Genomic DNA, 20,853 nt, shown 5'->3' on the forward strand with positions numbered 1-20,853 from the left:
TCACTGAAAGGAGTGATATGCTTTCGAATGGGCCAAACACATATTTGGGTCCCTGCACTATCCCTTTTTTCCAATTTGGGTCCCTGCACTCAAAAATATCCATAGTAAATCCCTGAACTATCAGAAACATTAATTTTAAATCCCTCAGTCTCATTCCGTTAGAGCGTGGAATGCACGAAATCATCTCTGAGAATGGTCTATTTAAATGAACGACACATCAGCCATAACTTAAAAAAATTCAAAACAATTAAAAGGATCATTTTATACTTTCTTCCCCATTTACAGATAATCACCGAATCAAATTTGAAAACAAAATGAATGAGTCTCGCATATTTGATTTCTACTTCTCCATTTATTCCCCTCAAAACTCATCTCCTCAAAGCCATCTTTTACTCCTCTAGAACTTGCTCAACCCAGTGTCGATTTCCTTTATCTGGCAAAAAAGTGAACGGCTCCTCCACGCCGACACAGTCCGTTCTCAACGGCGCCGCTTGTTTGTTCGTTTCTGACCCGCTCGTCTGCTCGTCTATTTGTTCCGATGCTGCCGCAAGTGGTTCTTATCTTACTCTGTTTCCTTCATCTGGGTATCCGCTTTATTTTTGTTTCTTGTCTGATCTTATTGTTTCCATCTGGGTATTCTTTTTCTTGAGTTTCAAAGCTTTATATTTATCACTAAAATGGAAAATGTTTTAAAATTTCAACTGTCAACTCGCATTCCCTTTTGTTCTCTTTTGGTGTCTCATATTTTTGGCTTGATGCCCAGTTGAACAACAATGAAAAAAAGAGATTTTTAGCTGACAGTGACTCTGATGTTAGAGAATTTTGTTAATTCTAATGCTATTTCATTTTAGTGCAATATTGATGGAACATTTGTTTGTTGCTCTTTGTTTAAAATGCGGAAATTTTGCTGCTGGATGAGTCCAGGGTTCAAGAATTTTTGCTGCCGTATAAGTATTCTTTGTCATGCCCTAATGTTTGAAATCAGCGTACATAATTCTCATTCGTCCAATTTTGCACCTGCTGCAGCTGGACCTAGTATACGTGAGAAACGAAATGTATATTTTAGTTGTGTTATTGTATTGTTTGTTCTTCCAGACATGATAAGTAATGAATGAGTTGAGGGGTTATCAAGAGAGAATAAGAAAAAATATATGCAAAAAGGAAGATAAAGTCATGTTGGAGAAGAAAGAGAATCTGTATGTCTTTTTTAGAGAGTTATTAGGTGTCAATGACACATAAGCCATCTATATGGTTTTTTTTTTATTTCAGTGACGTGTAAAGTATATTCTACTACTATTTAACGCCGTTTGTATTCTGTTAACTCGCACTATCCGAGGGACTTATTATGGTCACTTTGGAAAGTGCAGGGATTTATTATGGATATTTTTGAGTGCAGGGACCCAAGTTGGAAAAGAGGGATAGTGCAGGGACCCAAATATGCGTTTGGCCTTTCGAATGTGATAAAGTCTGCGTAGAGAGATATACTCACGAGACTTGCATTATGTGCTTTAGCCGAGAATTCCTAAATGAGTTGATTATCATTAGGATATGGCTTATATGTATGATATATGTTGACATGTGTGTTGAGAATTGTTTACTTGAATGATTATATGTTTTGAGTGTTGTTTAGTCTACGTAGAGTAGTATACTCTCGAGACTTATAGAATGTGTTATGATTGAGTAAATCATAAATGAATTGGGTTTTCTTTGAACCTAATTTTTATGTATTTGTGATGGCTATGATTTGATTATGTGCATGTAATGTGATTGATTATTATGTGCATGCAATGTGATTGATTATTATGTGCATGCAATGGAATAGTGTATATGAAACGTATAGAACACGTGAGTTATAGCCAGATATGACATAGACGAATGAAATTTTATTAGAGCCTAAGTCGTAAAGTAAGAATGAGACACGACTATTTGTGCGGTAGAACTTTGCGAACATGATGCGTATGCCATGTTATTAGGAGCTCATTTAGATTTCTTTGTGCCTTAGAATGGCTGAACAAAGAACCACTCGAGCGCGTGCAGCGGCACAACGAGTAAACGAGGCCCGAAGGGAGGCCGAAATTAATTTAGGAGAGTATGATCCAGTCCAACAGGCGGATAGAGACCGCGGACAAAATAGAGGTCAACAAGAACCTAGAGTATATCAAGCTGGGAATGTGCAGGCACCAGGAATGCCGCAACAACCCAATATTGATATAAATTATTTAGCAGCAGAAATTATTGATATACGAAGTTGTGTGTTGATGATGGGGCAGTGGATGCAACACCAGCATCAGCGAGAAGTGAGAAATGCTGATAGAGATCTGGTGTTAGCATACGTAAAACTGAGCCGAAAAGAGTTTGATGGATCAAGTGATGCGTTAGACTTTTTGGAAGAAGTTGAGCAAAATGCTCGTAGACTTCAAGCTAACGAAAGACAGACAATGTTGTTAATGGAGATGTCGATGAAAGGTCCAGCCAAGGATTGGTTTCGACAAGTAATTGGACCAATAATGGATCGTATAACATGGGCAGAGTTTGTGACCCGATATAAGGACTTCTTCTTATCGTTTGCGGTAGTCGAAGGTAACCGGGACAAACTGTTATCGTTAACTCGAGGTAACAGATCTGTACAAGAATATGTTACCGAGTTTAATCGATTGAGCAGATTTGCTCCAGACTTGATAACAGATCAAGTCAGAGTAAACACCATGTTTGTGAAGGGATTAGGACATCAGTTTATAGAGCTGTTGACTCAGAGAGACAATGATTTTGTGCAAGTTGTCGACAACGCAAGACAACTGGAAAGCGCATTAATCCAATTTGGTAAAATTCCTGACCCCTCACAACCAAATCAAGTCAGAGATGAACGTTCTGGTTATGGAAACCAAACTTCGAGGAAAATTAGTGGAAGAATTGAACGACGATATGGTCGAAGCCATAAGAAAGGTAGACAAGGAGAAGAAGCCAAGAAGGCTAGAACCATTGGTCAAAATTTTGAGCAAGGAAGCTCTAGTTTTGCAAATCCTATGTGTCAACGATGTGGAAGGAGACATTTAGGTATTTGTCAAGCTACTATGAATGTATGTTTTTCATGCGGCCAACAGGGTCATTACGCGAGAGAATACCCGTATTCCGCGCAGCAGAATACGACAGAGAATGTGGACCAACCACTTCCTCAACAAGCAAGGTCTATTTACACAATGGTTTCTAGACCGGGTCAACCTAACGCGATACGCGATTAAGATTGAGGCAATGAAAGTACGAACTTGAAAGGTTAAATAGTGGCGCAGATCCCTCAATCAATCAAGGATTAATAAGAATATTTGGGCTAGTTTCGCAAGCTATGCCTGAAACCAAGGAATAAGATTAGATCCTTTAGATGTGTAGTATAGAGTAGAAAGCTTAAAAAGAAAAATTATGGAATAAGCAATTTTGCAGAGCTCTATGTTTACAGAAACTTATGCAGGCGCCATTTTTGTAAAAACAAATGTGTTTAATGAAAAAGGAGTTGTTTTATGAACACATAATTGTGCCCGGATACGAATCACGAAAGCATTGCATTGGCACGAATAGGATTGCATCACTACATTCATATTGTATTCACTATTAGAACATGCATCATGTGCATTATGTATGTTGAAAAGAAAAGAGGAATGTCATTGCAACTCTTGGTGATGAGAGAAGTCATCACACCGGTGCACAATTATGACATGGATTTTTATGTGGAAAAGAAAAGTGATTTTAAAAGGATAAGTATTAAACGTAAGTACGCTGAGACATTGGCTCTGTAATGTAAACAAAGGAATAGGATAAAGGAAAGCACCCTATTAGTCCTAAATAATAGATGTTGAAGTATAAGTGATATTATAATTCGAGGACGAATTATTTTAAGGAGGGGAGAATGTAATACCCCGTATTATTTGTTAGTATTTATTTTCGCGCGTGTCCAATTTTAATTAATTAGGACCCCGAAAATAGTTATTAAATTCACGAGATGAATTTATAAGTATGAAAATGTGATTTGGTGTGTGTTTTGCCTTAAGTTTGACTTTTGGCAATTTTATGTGTTAAATGTGAATTTTGTGATTTTACGCTAAAACCGTCAAAATAATTATTTTAATTATTTTAAAGGCCCAAAAATATTTTAATTCAACCCATATGTTATGATTTAATGTTTTTGAATATTTGAGAAACTTGAGTTTATTTTGCCCCTAGAGTTCGATTTAATTACAAGAATGCCATAATGGCAAACTTGTAAATAAATGAAACATGAAAGAATATCTAGACATTTCCATAAGCAAACTTGATGCCCAAGTTTCTTACTCATCTTCTTCATTTCTCTAGTATAATTCATTCTCCATTGTTGTGTGGGTGCCAAAGCTCTCAAATAAAAAAATAAAACACAAGTCCTAGATTTTTAACTTTACTCACAAAAGTTTCTTAACGAAAAACGTTGAGCATTTTCCGTAGATCGTTAATCTATCTTTGCATGTTGGATCAAGGTGAATTTCAAAGCTCAAATCTTAACTTTTATTTGCTGATGTTGAATGAACCATAGATACATGCTTGGGATGATTAAAACTTGTTGTTTAATGGTTGATTAGTTGGTTTTAATTGCTAGTTTGTTGGGTTTCGGTTTTAAAATAATTTTTCCGTAAAATTAAATTAATTATTTTAATTTTCTGGGCTGATCTAAATAGTGAGGTTAAAATATGCTTTAAAGTGTGATTTTTGTGGATTAAAAATGTTAAATATTTCGGGTATTAATTTAATGGTTTGGAGTTCGATTTTTAACAGTTTTAAAGGCTTAAAAATCACTTAAAAAGGGTAAATAAATGGATTTTAAATTTCTGGAAATGAGTTTGTTCATGGTTGATCTAAATGTTGGGTTGATGATGCATAAATGTTTAATGGTAATTTTTTAATGGTTGTTAATCGGGTTTAATTTTTATAATTGTTTAATCGGTAAAAAAATGTTTAAAAAGGGTATTTTTGTCATTTTAATTTCTGGACAGAAATTATTCATGGAAAATGTATGAAATATACATGTTTATTATTTATGGAATTTAATTGATTTAGTTGAGGTGTTTTGACGGATTAATAATCGATTTTGATTATTAATTGTTTATACGGTTTTAAATTGTTAAAATTGTTAAAATTATGAAAAATAATTTATTTTAATTTTAAGGCTGCTGTTTTAATATGATAATTAAAATAAATATGTATTGGTAGATTTTTGGGTGATTAAAATTGTGTAAAAATGATTTTTGAACGTTTTAACGGTTTTTAAAGCTCATCGGAGTTTGACCAGAATCCGGTGACCTGAATTTGGTGACCGGAGTGATCAAAACATAAATGGGATTCTGAGTTTGAGAGTTGATGATTTATTGAATTTGGTTGGGTTTGGACTTGATTGTCAAAATTTAAAGTTTAAGGGTTAAAATGTAATTTTTGTAAAAATAAAGGACCAACCTGTAATTTAACCATATTTCCAGATTATTGATGTATATAATCTGATGGGAAATTATTTTGAGAATTTTAAAGAACTTTGATGATTTTTGAAAGAATTGGATATGTTTGCCGAAAACTAGAGTTTTTGAGTTAAATTGTATTTTTTAAAAATTGAGGGGTTACATGGTATGTTAGCCGAAAATTCCAGATTATGTAAGTTAATAATCTGAGATAAAATGATTTTGTCAATTTTGAAATTAATTGATTTACGAAAAGACCTAAACGGTCAATTTTGAAAAGTTTAAGGGTATTTTGATATTTTGACCAAAAATGGAATTTAAGCTAATATGGGGCTGTTTTAATAGATTTAAATAAATAACCTTAAGTGGAAAGTATTATTTGATATAAAGAAATATATTTTATATAATAAAGTATATTTATGAAAAATGAAATATTTAAATGAATATTTCTGAAAAATGATTTTATGTGTAAAAAGAGATAAGTAAAGAAAAGTTACATGAATAAAATAAGTTATGTACTTATTAAATAAGAAAGTATTTGGAGGTTAGAATTAATTAATTAAATTAAATTAAGATGGTATAGAGTTAATTCCAGAGTAGGATTTTATTAATTAAGAGAATTAATATTTTGATCCTAACTAGATTCGACAAGTTGTCGAGCTATCGGTCGGAGGACCAAGGGAATTAACGGAGTTGTTTAAAGGAGCATTGACGGAGTAATACCGTAGTTAAACGGTTTCTGTGAGTACATGTTTTTATATTTCGGTATTCGTAAAGTTTCATATTTTAGTATACTATGTGATATGTGCGTTGCGGTGTTAAATGTTTACATGCCTTGTATGGATATATGTTTTATGTATATACTATATGTATATATTATTTTGATATACAAAGGCACACACATAATTTTGATAATTATTATGCATTTGCTTATGCTTGAATGTGTGTTACATCGGTTGGCTGTGCTATCGATGTCAGTTTATGTGTGTGTTACATCGGTTGGCTGTGCTATCGATGTCAGGATTGTGTGTGTGTGTTACATCGGTTGGCTGTGCTATCGATGTCAGGATTGTGTGTGTGTGTTACATCGGTTGGCTGTGCTATCGATGTCAGGAATGTGTGTGTGTGTTACATCGGTTGGCTGTGCTATCGATGTCAGGATTGTGTGTGTGTGTTACATCGGTTGGCTGTGCTATCGATGTCACGATTGTGTGTGTGTGTGTTACATCGGTTGGCTGTGCTATCGATGTCAGGATTGTGTGTATGTGTTACATCGGTTGGTTGTGCAATCGATGTCAGGATTGTGTGTGTGTGTGTTACATCGGTTGGCTGTGCTATCGATGTCAGGATTGTGTGTGTGTGTTACATCGGTTGGTTGTGCTATCGATGTCAGGATTGTGTGTGTGTGTTACATCGGTTGGCTGTGCTATCGATGTCAGGATTGTGTGTTACATCGGTTGGCTGTGCTATCGATGTCAGGATTGTGTGTGTGTTACATCGGTTGGCTGTGCTATCGATGTCAGGATTGTGTGTGTGTGTTACATCGGTTAGCTGTGCTATCGATGTCAGGATTGTGTGTGTGTTACATCGGTTGGCTGTGCTATCGATGTCAGGATTGTGTGTTTCATCGGTTGGCTGTGCTATCGATGTCAGGTGATTATGGTTGATCGGTTGGTTGTGCTATCGGTCCCATAAGATTGTGCATGTATGTTATATTGGTTAGTTTTGCCATCAATGTAGATGGGCGAATTTAAGAAATGTGGTTTAATTTAAAGGTCAACATGTATGGTTGATTTTCAATGATATTGAAGTCTTGTCGAAATATGTTATTTGCGAGTTCAAGGTTCAACTGCTTTTAAAAATATTTTTAAAGGATTTCAAAAATATATAAAGTTATTTTAAATATAAAACGTTTTTAACTTTATGTAATATTTATTTGTAACGGCATGAACTCACCAGTATATCCGACCCACGTTGTGGAATTATTTTTCAGGTTCGTTACCTGTGTTTTGGACGAGACTTCACTTTAATTGCTTCTCGAAGTCTCCTCATTTGAATTGTGGTATTTTTGTTCAGTAGCGCTACAGTAGTAGTTATCCGCAGTAGATTAGTATAGTCTTATTGTATTCAAATATTTTAAAGCGCATTTAAACTCTGATGTTTTGTCCCATCAGTTATTTAATAAATGTTTCATACATTTCTATTTTCAAAGCGAAAAATTTATAGTGTTTTTTTTTTCAGGCTTGCTACGGGTTTCGGAGCAACCACTCCCATTCCCTAGCGCCGGTCTCGACTCGAGATTTCGGGTCGTGACAGAAGTAGTAGGATCTTAGGAAGGCACAACGGTTTGCATCGGCTATTTATTTTGATGCACTGATAATTGTTTGGTTTTTGTACTATTTGATTTGTTTAAATTTAGTTTGTTTAGAAAACATTATGCATAATGGAAACAACAGTGGTCTTGTTTGAATTACTTTAATTTTTCTGCTATTGGAATTGTTTAATTAGTTTGTGCTTGAAACAAATAGGGAATGAAGAAGAAGGCCGAAGTTGGTGGCCTCTAATGGTGGAGGCAGTGACTTATGTTCACGGATGAGGATTATCTTAATTATACTTTAACTATGTTTAGTTAGATTAATTAGGAAAAAAGAGCAAGACTGATCCTTCATTTAATTTTGGAAAAAATTGAAAAATATTAAAAAGGGGAAAATAATCCCATAATTACACGTGTTTTTCAAAAACACAAATTCAACTATCAAACAGACTCTCATCAAAAGATGAAAAAGGAACAGACCCATCACGATCCATGCTTAATCGCCATCTTTTTTCCTTCATCTCCGCCTATCCATCATATTTCATCTTCATCTTCTTCTTTTGATCTCTGTAAATTTTGTTTTTTTATTTATGTCTTTTGTATTTTTCATGGGTTTGAGAATTTAATAGGTTTTACTATTTTTAATTAAAATTTTAGGAATGATTGAAAACAATTTCAGTTAACATCGATTCAAATCGATTTCAACCGATTTCAGCTGGAAATCGATTTCATCTAGAAATGAATTTCATTTGATTTATGCTTTATAGAATTGCGTAGTTTTATTGTGATATTGCTGTTATTTTTTTTTTTTCATATTGCTTTTGCTATTAATTTTTTTTATGTTGCTGTTGCTGTTGGTTTCTGTTTTTTCATACTGCTGTTGCTATTTTCTGCAGCTAATGTTGTTATTTAGTATATTTTTTGTATGTTTTGTGTATATTTTTAGTATACCCTCATATATACCCTCATATAATTCTTAGTATACTATTTCTTTTTATATCTTAACGCAATTTAAAGATTAAAATGACAAAATGTATCCAACTTATCTAATTTTAATATTATATCTAGAATATTGTTCATATGTTTCTCAGCTTGTTATATGTACTGATTATTTCATTTTTCATTATAATGGTTTGGTATAACTTTTGAATTTTTATATATTTTGTATATTTGTTATATTTATTTATTTGTTACATGAACTATTATTTAAGATGATTACAATGTTTATACTAATCGAATTTTGTATACTTCATGTATATTATTATAATATTTTATATATTATTAGAATACTTATTGGATTTTGTAATAACTTGTGTTTATTTGTAATGATTTCAAACTAATCTCATTTTGATATTTACCTTCTGTATATTTTATATATATTGTATATTTGTTATAAGTACTAATTTGTTATATGTACTCATTTTTTTTATTTTTTTAAATAAAGACTATAATATTCTGATATTTTTTTGTATGTTATATGTATACTTTAAAGTAGTAATATATACTAATTGCTATATGAAATGATTCTTTTATTTTAGATGATTATAGTGTTTTGGTATACTTTATGTATGTTTTAAGTATACTGTAATTGCATAATTTGTAATTGATTGATTATAGTTGACATTCAAAGAACATAAGGTACAATCTTATGTTTCTTTTCTACTTTTTGCAGTTTTGTTATATACTTTATGTATACTTTGTTTCTTTCAAATATTAAAATTCTCTATTGGTATTATCTTGTGTATTGTATATTGTTTGTATATTTATTGTATATTGGTACATCTTGCATTTCTTTTATTTCCGTTTTCAATGTTTTTGTATACCTTATGTATATTTTCTGTATACTTACTGTGTTTTATTTTTTTTATTAATGATCAGAAATGGAATAAATAGCAGTTATCATCTATTATAATGAAAAAACAGCTATTTTTCCACCTTATGGTAAACTTGCATCAGAAAGGCCTAAAACGAAAATACAAGACATCATGGGAGAAAAAGAAATCAGTAACATGACGAAGATATAGACAACAGGGGTATAATAATAAGATTTGTAAAAATTTGGTAAAGAGAAACATGTAATAGTTTGATATTATTTTAATTCATAACCTTCCATTGAATTTTTAAATTTTTTAGAATTGATATAAGCATTATTGCTCACTGTGTTTGTTATACCTTATGTATACTTTATGTATATCCTTCACATGCCTTTTACGTTTATAGTTTCTGATTACAGTATGTTCGTATACTTTATGTATACAATATGTATACCAACAATATTCAATTAAACACTTTTTATCAAATTATTAACCAAATGAGATATTAAGTAACAAACTATACACAAAATCTAACAAAATATAAAAAAAGATGCAGGTAAGAAGTCAAAAAGTATACGACTAATATAACAAAATCATTTTCAACAGTTTATATAAATTATTTAGCCCAATAAAAGACTTAGCTAGTAGAGTATACAAAACGAATACTAAAAGTAGACAAAATAGTATACAACAATAATTTGAACTGAATTTCAAATAACTAATTTTAAAATTTCAAAACAAACATAACTTTCTGTATACTTTAAATATATCAAAACCACAATATTCTTTCTTTCTCTCTCTAACTTCTCTCTATACTGTAAATAAAGTATACATAATTTAATTAGCCTTAAAATTGTAATTTAAAATTTATTAATTTGGATGAACTTTGTCATTTTAATCTTTTAATATCGTTAATATATAAAAAGAAATAACAAATTAAAATTATGTGAGGGTATACTAAAAGTATATAAAAAGTATACTAAAAATAACAACAACAGTAGCTCTAGAAAACAACAGCAATAGTAAGAGAAAACAGAAAACAACAGTAGTAGCAACATGAAAAAACAACAACAGTAACATCACAAAAAACTAAGCAATTCTTAAATCTGAAATCGATTGAAATTGATTTTTAGCTGAAATCGATTTAAACCGGCTTCGATCGATTCCGCGTGAAATAGATTTCAATCGCTAAGCGCAACTAAGAAGGATAGTCTAAGTCAAGGATTGTCCAGTGAAAAGAAAACCAATTAAATTATACAACCCTTAAGAGATTAATTGATCTTCGATTTTGTTTTAAAAAAATGCGAATCTTCAAGCAATTAGAGAGAAAAAAATCGTTGTCGGCAGTGGCGCAAATTGACAACTTCAGAAAACAGTTAGAGATTAAAAATAGAAATTAAATTGCAAAGCAATCCTCTTCAATGTCGATGGTGACTGTGTTGCCGAAAAGAGAGAGTAAAAGAGGGAGTAAATAAAACAGAATCTTGATTGAATTAGGTCAAATTGAAGAAAAGAGGACAACTGTTACCAAGCAAATGAGAGAAAATGGAAGAAGAAAGGTTACGTGTTAGACAAAAACTAATGAAGCCTATTAAGTGCTGAGTCAAATAAAAACAAGCCCATTAAGTGTTGAAAATAAAATAAAACTTTTACTGCAAATAATTTGTTGACCACGTATTTTTAAAATTATTTTCTAAAAATAAGTGCTACATATAATTTCCTCTTTAATTTTTGTCTTTGTTATGGCCCGCCATTTACCATATGATTAGGATCCATGTACTGACGTGGCTACAAAAATAGTCTGATTACTTATTGGGCTTTGTACATAAATGCTTGAATTGGGCTATGGATATGCAAAAATACTCTGATATTGAAACTTAAGCACAATTACGCCTTTTTCAATGAACTTTATGCACTAGTACGCTTTTTAAGAAACTGAGATCATTTATATGTTGAAAAAAGTCAAAACATCCAATACTCCAAAATTTTCACCCACCTCATCTTTCTTCTTGTCCATTGTTTATGGTACCTGTTACTTTAAATTATTTCATCAAAATTGAAAAATTATTTTCTTTATCCATTTTTTCATCAATCAAATTAAAAAAAAAAGAACAATAATTTAAAGTAAAAATATTTCATTCAATTTCTTTGATTTCTGGATATTTACATTTATTTTTTATAAAATTAATCTTACTTTTTAATATTTTATTCGTAATGTGTAATTTGTATGTTTTTAATATTTAAGTGAACTTCTCATTAAATTTTTATTTTTTGAGTGAGATAATCTCATCTTTAGATGCAGAACTCATCTTTTTTAGTATTTTCAACTGTTTTATTTTATTTTTTGTACTAAATTACATGATTTGGCTAAATAATAGCCATCTTTAGTCTAAAATAAGATAATTTAATGAGGTTATATAGTATATATTAATGACAATATTGCATTAATTTATTTTACTATAACTAATTGTCAAGTTAAAACTTGTGCAAAGTTTAGTTTTTAAACAAAATTTGTAAAAATTGATAAATCAAATAAAAAGAAAAAGAATGTTATCCAATTGTGAGTTAATAAAAAAGTTAAAAATGAGAAACCAAAAGACATTTGAATTTTACAACTTAAATTGCTCAGTTGAGATCAAAAAACCACCAGCCAATTACAAATAATTATACTGTCATATAATTTTTTGATCATTCGCATCGCTTTTCGTTATATTTTGGTGGATTCTTGGCTGATTTTTATTTGCTCATTGGTTTCTCTTTCATTAATTTTTGGTAGCTGATTTAAAATAAATATAAATTTTTTATTTAATTTAAAAATTAAAATATATTAAATTTTATGAACAATTACTGTTGTTTTATAATAAAAAGGAGGAGCGATTATGGAAAAAAAATTAAACTCACGACTATAGCAAGTGATGTCCAACAATTAATATAATATTTAAGTTACTCGTTTATGTGAATTACTACTACTAAAGGATGTCAACGAAGCAACATATGCTTGATCAATATGCATAGATATTGTACTCATTAAACAATCAAAATTTTAACATTATAAACTTAGACTTTGATTGTTTAAAATTAAAATATATTATGAAAGATATTTATGTTCAATGAATGTAAATTAATTTTTTTATAAAATTATATAAGACGTTCGATAAAATACCTTAAGAGGCAATTTGAATCTAATTTGATGTTTTGAATACACGTTTAAGTTTCTCGTTGAATCTCTCTAAAATCTCTTCGTAATAGTTTAAAATAAAATATTTTAAACGGTACATTTTGATTAATAATTAGTTGATAGTTGGTTGATTATAACTGTTCTTTAACTTTCGTTATTTTTTATTAGCTCATTAGTTGCTTTTTAGTTGATTATCAATAGATCATTATTAATTATTAGTGGTTCATTGGTAGCTTGTTTGTTGCTTTTTAATTGCTCTTCGTCTTGTTGTATTTTATTTTCATTTTAGTTGCTTGTTTTATTGAGGATTTAGTTTTTACAATTATAATCTTATAACAAATATTAATTTCATTTATTAAATATGATTATCTACAATATAACTTACTTTTTGTTATAATGTATGAATATGGATAATTTTTTTATTTGCATAATACAAAAAAACTAATTAGAGATAGGTGTAAAAAAATTAAAATTCTTTCAATGAAGACAATTTTATGTAGCAAATGTAAGGTGTACGAATATAATAAGAAAACATCTCGAAATGACGCAAGAACCTTATTTATAATTTTATAATTGTATCAAAATTATAAGTCGAGTAACTTCTTGTAACGTCTTTTTAAATTTATACAATAACATGACATTATTATTCAAATATTATAGTAACTAAAAAAATTTTATATTTTAATTTGTATTTATTGACTTATAATTTTTAGGTAGATCGTTGTAGAATTTTAGTTGCTCATTAGTTTCTTTTAGGTAACTCGTTAGCAGCTTGTTAGAAACATTCTACTAGCTAGTTGTTTTTAGGTAACTCGTTACTAGCTTGTTAGCAGCATTCTAATCGTTAGTTACTTTAAATAGCTCATTAGTAGCTATTAAAATATTTAAGAAACATGCATTGTCAAAGTATTTTTATATCAACTCTAAAATAAATGATTTTCATCAAATATGAAATTTTAAAAAAAAGTTATGATTCACCATTATTCAAAAATATAAATTCATGATAATATATTGTTGATAGTAAAAAATAGGAATATTGGCAAAACAAATCCCAACATTTTATTTTTTAGCGAGATAAGTCTAATGTTTAAAATATTACGAAACAAATCATAATCTTTTTAATTTTTGTATTTTGTAGCCTCATCAAGAATTCCGTCCATTTTGTCAACTTTTTTAGGTTGCATACTTCAAAAATGTGAAAAGGCTGGCATTTTATTTGCAAAAGTTTAAAACGTTGGAATTAAATATGCCAATAATATAGCTGCCACGTATGCAAATAGTGGCCGAAAAATTGTTGGAGCTACAAAATGAAAGAACTAAAAAGGTTGAGATTTGTTTCGTAACGTTTTAAATGTTAGGTTTAAATCGCTAAAAAGGTGAAACGTTAGGATTTATTTGCTAATCCCCCTAAAAAATACTACACATACTAACTTCAAAAGTAAAAACATTATGATGAAAGTAATTTTAAAAATTTTAATTTAAAAAATTAAAATTAAAATAACTAGTGTATAAATATAAAAGATAAGTGTCTAAATTAAAAAAAAATCAAAAGAAAAAAGATAATAAAATTTAACTACAAAGGACAAGTGTCTAAATTAAAAAAAAATTGCTCATTAAATACAAATATCTAAAATTAGATAAGAAATGTCCAAGTGAAAAGGAAATTAAATAAAAACATATCAAGTGTTTAGTTGAGAAAAACATGTGTATAATGATAAAATCTAATTATTAACATGAATCATATAACATTTACGAATATATATTAATTTTTATATTTATCATGCTAATAAACAATAGCTAAATTGAATTATAAAAATTGGAATATAAAATAAGATAAAATCAAATAAATAAGATCAAATAATAGAATTGAGCAATTATAAAAATAAAAAGATTAGTATAAAAAATAGTGTGATAATATTAAAACAAATAAAAAAAACATATATAATGATAAACTTAATATAATAAAAGATATTGTATGTAATATCGTTACAAATAAAAACATACATGTATGGATACACCTGTGGAAACAAGCACGTGGAAGGCCACAATATAAAAAAGAAGTAAATTTAAAAATGAAATGTCAAAAAGGAGCACGCTTGATATTGTTTCTTTTGATGAGGTACATATGCAAAGATAATAGTTTTAAGGGTATAGGGTGTGATTTCCTCTTACTTATTTGTACTCTCTTTAACGGCAAGTGAGATACACTTGCCAAATTCCGTTCACAAAAGGGTCTCAATATGGCAAAAATGACAAGTACAGGGACTATAGCGCGACAAACTTTGGCACAAGAACCTCTCAAACAAAAAAGGTATAGTACAGGGGCCTCCACATGAGTTTTGCCATAATTAATTAAATGTGACATGTGTAAAAGCCATGTCAAAAATTTTAACCACGTCTGCGCTAGTTGCATGCGCGTTCTAGGATTTAAATAGAACAAAAATAATAATAATTTAAAGGTCCATTAGAATATGAAATTAGTTTAGAAGTCTCCGAGAACAAAAGGATTAGAGACCAAATGATATATTAATCCATGATATTAAGCACATCAAATTATTATGGAACCTTTCACATTCTTCATATTTCATAACTTGAATCTTGTTTAAAAATAAAACGAATTGTTACCTTACTTTTAATTATTCAAACAATTAGGAATTTTTGTTAGATTTGATACCTAATTATTAACGAACGTAAAAGTAAGATACCAAATCGTTAATAAAATTGAAAATAGAGTACTAAATTATTAATAAAATTAAAAGTGAGATATTAAATTGTTTGAAAATGAATATTAAATTGTTCCAGGAATAGCAGAAGCTCATAATTATTAACGAAATTAAAATTAAGGTGATATATTATTTAATTTTTAAATAAAAAATATTAAATTGTAAATTATGGCAGACTTGAGGTAATTTGTTCTATAATTGAAAAATGTGTAAATTTCTCCTAAGTGGAATTGTTCAAATGTAAAAAGCAAAGAATATGATGGTCATCGTGATGAAACAATCAAAGGAAGGTCGAAATTTGCATGCACAAGCAGAAGGCAGGCGAAGTTATTAGATAGGAAATAAAAGCAAAATCAAAGCGAAAAACAAGAAAATGGGCGGTGGTTTGATAATATCAGATTTTGTGATTTCTTTCATGTGGGTATGGTCCGGTGCTGTAATCAAGATGTTTGTGAATGGTGTTCTGGGGATGGGACATGAACCCAGTGGCGAGGTGGTAAAGTATATTCTGTCTGTGATAAACATGTTTGTGTTCGCCTGGTTGGGTAAGATGGGTGCTTACAATCCCCTCACTGTTTTATCTTCTGCCATTTCTGCTGATTCCAATCGCTTTCTTCTCACTCTTGGGGCTAGAATTCCTGCCCAGGTCAGCTGCTCTTTTCCCCCTATTTATTCCTATGTGTTTGATGAAGCTGGTTGTATAAATATCTTAAATTCAATCTGTGAATTTTGTTCTGTACGTATTTGATTTTAAAATTGTTATAGGATGATTCGCAGTGGCAACTTTGTGGATGCTTTTTGGTGTTCATAGTGATGATGGTACTGCTGGTGTTAAATTACATGTATCATGAAGGTTGAAAAGAATCATTATTAGCTTCAACCATTTTGTAGATTCTCAATCTAGTAGAACTACGATTTTAGCATTCATTATTACCATCTTGTGCTACGGAATGCACTTATGCACACACATATTCGGGAGATAATCATTTATATAGACTCTAGTAATGAATACAAGTTATGTAACTCTCTTGGCACGGTCAAGCTTTTGAATTACGATCATGTAACAGTCACGAATTATGGTATGGATAGGGATTGTGTGCTGACCAGGTTCTCTGACCGAAACAATCTGTTCTATTAAGATTCCACTATGCACAAACTTCCCGTATCTGATAGATGGAATGCATGAAATTTTATTGATGTTCTAGCTTATTGGAGAAATTGGCCATATTGTAAAAATTAGACTTTGTCCTGCAATTATGTTATAGAAATGTTATTTCAACTATTGATGATTTTAGGTAGGCTTAGATAAACGGTCATGAATATGAAAGACCGACAGCATATCGGACCTGCGCAGAATGTTTAGCGTATTAAAAATGTAGAAGAAAAGTGATCCTTTTTGTACCTGACTGCAACTTATATTTGGAATATAATGAGTCGAGTCTTTTCTTCTATAATGATTAAATAACGACGAATGCTTACAGGTGGAAAGCTTACTGCTATAGAATTATTCTGAAGAGAAAGTGGCCTTAGTAAAAGAATTGGCATTGTAGAAAGCTTATAACTTCAGTTTATATTAATTTAGGAAAAATGTTCTCTTGAAACAATTTGATGATATTGCTGAAAAAGTTACCTCCTTATTTTGAAGTTTTGGAAATACTTGTTACTTATATATCATGTCATTTGCTTTTATTCTTCTCCAGATAATTGGATCTATCACTGGAGTTAGGCTCATTCTTCAGACCTTCCCTGAAATAGGATTTGGGCCACGTCTGAATGTTGACATTCATCGAGGAGCACTCACAGAAGGGCTGCTGACATTCGCTATCGTTACCATCTCTCTTGGGCTGTCACGAAAAATCCCTGGAAGTTTTTTTATGAAGACTTGGATCACCAGCGTCTCGAAATTAGCTCTTCACATACTTGGTTCTGATCTAACTGGCGGTTGTATGAACCCGGCCTCTGTAAGTATTGACTACACTGATTAATTTCCAATGTGAATTTAGGGAAAACATCAACTGAAACTTTATAAATTTTGTAGGTGATGGGATGGGCTTATGCCCGTGGGGATCATATAACTAAGGAGCACATACTTGTATATTGGCTTGCTCCAATAGAAGCAACTCTTCTAGCAGTATGGATTTTTAAGCTGGTAGTTGGACCTCTAACACAAGAAAACAAGGAAATGCCGAAAAGGAAATCAGATTGAATTTCATTTTTCTTTCCGTGTCTTCATTTTTTTTAAGCTTATGCTAGGCATAGTGAAGGAATTAATTGATTCATCAGTGTGGATTTTGCTGTTTATTGCATGAAAACATCTTTCTAGTCATAACTCCTTCCCTCTCCCTCTTTCCTTGAGCATTGATACCTTTTACAAATATAACAAATTTTACAGGTATGTAATATAGTATTATAATAAATCTTACACATACTGAAAATTAAGGGCGGTTCAAGTTCCGTCAATCAGGTTCACGACGGATTGGGGTTTTCTGATCTTAACTCAGAATGCGTATTAGTACGTGTTAAGGGCCGTAAGATGTTGTTGAGTAGCATTGAGGGTGGGAAGTTTGACTCTAGGGGAGTCAACAGAAGATGTGCGAGGGCAGAAAACAATCCAGACACTCTCATCTTTTGCATCAGTTTCTAAAGTGTACAGAACCTCTCCAGCAGCATACCCCCCAAGAAGTTGATACGATCTCTCAGATTGGTCCATTATGGCTTCACATAAATCATCACTGCCTGCAGATCTTTTATTCATTCCATGACAACATACATAATCATATATGGTGAAGTAGGTTTGATGAAAAGTAATTGCACTTACAAGCAGCGAGTTCAATCTGAGTTTGATATATGAATTGGAGAAGAGCAGAAATTTCCTGTTCAAACTGATGAAATGGTCCACTCTTAAAATCCAATTTTCTAAGCTTACACACTCCTTCTCCCAACTCCATCATTGCTCCTTTATGGTTCTGCATGCATATTTGTCGTTGTGTTTAATGAGTGAGAGCAATGGTTGCAAGTGTGGTTATATGAATGATACCTGGTTGAAGAGATGATGAAAGGCTACGGCGCATTGGAGAATAGCATGAAGAAGTGTTCTGGTAGGGTCTTGTGCTTCTGTCCAAAGAGCTTCAAGAAAGTCATGGCACTTGTAGTACTCCCTCCTGTTAAACAGAGCAACTGCTTCATCAAAGCTGAAACCATCTGCTTCTCCGTCTTCATATTCACGATTATATCGATATGAGAGGCGAAAGCCACAGTCAGTCGTTTGTTGTTGCCGTTTCTGCTGCTGAGATGCAGCAGAATGAGGAAATATGGCTGTTGGTGATGATAACTTGTTCTGAGGTGAAGTGAATAATAGTAATGACGACAATGGAAGACGAACTGCCATTTCTGATAATTTTGAGATAAATGTTCTGTTTTGTTTGAATTTTCATCTCATTGTTTTGTGTGGTGGAGGCTAATTATCTTCAAGCAGTGGTCAACATGAGAGCTGTAATTGATAACATTGGCTTTTTATTTCTTCTGATTAAGAACACTACCACCCGTTCGCTTCCTCAAGGCAAAAATGATACTCAAAGTTGAGCTAAAATCTTGTTTACAAAAGAGTTTATGAGAATGGTGGTATTCATGATAGTTAAAAAGTGAAGATATTAAGGCTAAATGAATTAATTTTGTTTAGTCATCTCACAAGAAGTTCAATCAATGAGAAGAAAATAGCATTTTGCATAAACATGTAAAAGGTTACAGAGAAATCAATGATCTGAAGCAACACTGTTGATACAATTGTTTGATAATGTGATATTACATAGAAGATGAAGAGAATATTAGTAAACAAGACGGGGTTCGAATTCTGCAAAATCGACGGATCCAGATTCTATGGGTGGCATGAGATAGGCAGCCAAGATTTCAGAAAGCAATGCAGCAACCAGTGGGATCCTCTTGAAGTTCTTTACAAATGAATTATCTTCACTCTGCCCAACTGCAATCAGCTTCTGGTTAATCTCCACCATCCGGTCCAGCTTCCTCTTGAACTCTGGGTTCTCAACATCCAGCACAGCAGGAAATATTCTAGCCGTTGTTCGGTTGGTCTGCATCAACATAATTTCATAAGAAAATTGAAGCCAAGTTCACAAGTAATAATAGTAGAACACAATTTAGAGTACCTCTATAATAACATGCATATCATACTCCTTGGTATTCAATCCGATGCCTTCGTAGAAAGCAGTTCGCTGGCAATCGTTAAGGTACATGGTGACATACACCTGCAGTTGCATAATATTAATAATGTATGCGGGATAAGCAAGCAGAAGAAATGGGGGAGGCAATGTTACTTACGGATAAGCAGAAGAAACGAGACCACAACTTAGCCTTCCAATCGTTGAGGAACTGAGGCTGAGCCTTCATCAAAGCAGAGAAGAAATCGCCGTGCCTGTTCTCATCTTGGCACCAATTCTCAAAGTACTTGAAGATGGGATAGCATTGGTACTCAGGATTGGCCTTGAGATGTCTGTAGATGGAGATGTATCTCCAGTATCCAATTTTCTCGGACAAGTAAGTGGCGTAGAAAATGAACTTAGGCTTGAAGAAGGTGTATTTGCGAGCCTTTGTCAAGAATCCCAAGTCCAAAGCGAGATTGAAATCGGAGAGACCCTTGTTTAAGAACCTGGGGATGCCATAAATAAAGCAATGTATGTTAAGAGGCATGTTCAGTAGTAAAAAGAAAGGGAACGAAAGAAACATACCCAGCATGCCTGGCTTCATCCCTGGACATTAAAGAGAAAATCTCGGCCACAACGGGATTGGTTTTCTTGAGCCTCCTTCCGAGCTCCTTGTAGAGAAGGAAGCCGGAGAACTCGGCAGTGCAAGACCTCTCCAAGAACTCGACAAAGATACCCCTCAAAGGGCCCTCCATCTTATCAGCTGCTTCCTTGAACTCCTTGTTCCTGACAAAGTGTTTCTGGTTGTAGTCCGTCTTGAACTCTTCGAGCAGCGCCTCAAACTCGCTCTCGTTCAGGTTCTTGTTGATTTGGGAGTTGAAAAGAGTCTCCATTTCGTCGAAATCAGTGGTGTAGAATCTGGGTGCCAGCAGGGTTTCTTTGATGGCACCTTTCTTGCTGGATTTTGCTGCTGACATTTGAATGCTCCTTGGTTTCCAGTGAGCCGTCCTTTTGGGGTTACCAAACTGACGAGTGCTGCTCAGCTTTGACATGGGTTTCACAAGCGCCATCTCTGCTGCCATTTTCAACTCCCAACCACAACTAAACAAACTCAAGGATACCATTTTTCTCTTATAATTCACTCAATCTCATCCAACTCATAATGCCTATTTCACACGTGGCGACTTTTTATAGGTCTG

The 20,853-nt window shown here is 32.0% G+C and overlaps 3 protein-coding genes across 3 annotated transcripts; 1 reads left to right on the plus strand and 2 right to left on the minus strand.

Moving 5' to 3' along the window:
- The first annotated feature begins 15,683 nt into the window (after window positions 1–15,683).
- LOC126680397 (probable aquaporin SIP2-1) lies at window positions 15,684–17,826 on the plus strand. The gene is made up of 3 exons (XM_050375525.2): window positions 15,684–16,143; window positions 17,198–17,458; window positions 17,536–17,826. The coding sequence occupies exons 1-3, from the start codon at window positions 15,871–15,873 to the stop codon at window positions 17,701–17,703; spliced, it is 702 nt and encodes a 233-aa protein (XP_050231482.1). The 5' UTR covers window positions 15,684–15,870; the 3' UTR covers window positions 17,704–17,826.
- On the minus strand, window positions 17,757–19,032 carry LOC126680395 (uncharacterized). The gene is made up of 3 exons (XM_050375523.2): window positions 18,535–19,032; window positions 18,316–18,463; window positions 17,757–18,233 (listed from the first exon to the last, which is right to left on the minus strand). The coding sequence occupies exons 1-3, from the start codon at window positions 18,883–18,885 to the stop codon at window positions 18,007–18,009; spliced, it is 726 nt and encodes a 241-aa protein (XP_050231480.1). The 5' UTR covers window positions 18,886–19,032; the 3' UTR covers window positions 17,757–18,006.
- Window positions 19,033–19,200: 168 nt separating this feature from the next.
- LOC126680394 (magnesium-protoporphyrin IX monomethyl ester [oxidative] cyclase, chloroplastic) lies at window positions 19,201–20,765 on the minus strand. Its single transcript, XM_050375522.2, has 4 exons — window positions 20,240–20,765; window positions 19,833–20,160; window positions 19,661–19,759; window positions 19,201–19,585 (listed from the first exon to the last, which is right to left on the minus strand). Exons 1-4 carry the CDS (start codon window positions 20,734–20,736, stop codon window positions 19,322–19,324), a joined length of 1,188 nt encoding a protein of 395 aa, XP_050231479.1. The 5' UTR covers window positions 20,737–20,765; the 3' UTR covers window positions 19,201–19,321.
- Between the last annotated feature and the right edge of the window lie 88 nt (window positions 20,766–20,853).

This window comes from Mercurialis annua, linkage group LG5 (genome assembly GCF_937616625.2).
Source record: "Mercurialis annua linkage group LG5, ddMerAnnu1.2, whole genome shotgun sequence".
NCBI classification, from domain to species: Eukaryota; Viridiplantae; Streptophyta; class Magnoliopsida; order Malpighiales; family Euphorbiaceae; genus Mercurialis; species Mercurialis annua.

Excerpts from the sequence above, each read along its gene's own strand:
- LOC126680397 (XM_050375525.2), top strand. The coding sequence starts at position 15,871 with ATGGGCGGTGGTTTGATAATATCAGATTTTGTGATTTCTTTCATGTGG. Across the intron at positions 16,144-17,197 it reads GGGCTAGAATTCCTGCCCAG|ATAATTGGATCTATCACTGG; the intron begins GTCAGCTGCTCT and ends ATTCTTCTCCAG. Across the intron at positions 17,459-17,535 it reads GTTGTATGAACCCGGCCTCT|GTGATGGGATGGGCTTATGC; the intron begins GTAAGTATTGAC and ends TAAATTTTGTAG.
- LOC126680395 (XM_050375523.2), bottom strand. The coding sequence starts at position 18,885 with ATGGCAGTTCGTCTTCCATTGTCGTCATTACTATTATTCACTTCACCT. Across the intron at positions 18,464-18,534 it reads TTCATCATCTCTTCAACCAG|AACCATAAAGGAGCAATGAT; the intron begins GTATCATTCATA and ends ATATGCATGCAG. Across the intron at positions 18,234-18,315 it reads TCAGATTGAACTCGCTGCTT|GCAGTGATGATTTATGTGAA; the intron begins GTAAGTGCAATT and ends AAAGATCTGCAG.
- LOC126680394 (XM_050375522.2), bottom strand. The coding sequence starts at position 20,736 with ATGGCAGCAGAGATGGCGCTTGTGAAACCCATGTCAAAGCTGAGCAGC. Across the intron at positions 20,161-20,239 it reads GATGAAGCCAGGCATGCTGG|GTTCTTAAACAAGGGTCTCT; the intron begins GTATGTTTCTTT and ends TGGCATCCCCAG. Across the intron at positions 19,760-19,832 it reads CTCGTTTCTTCTGCTTATCC|GTGTATGTCACCATGTACCT; the intron begins GTAAGTAACATT and ends ATGCAACTGCAG.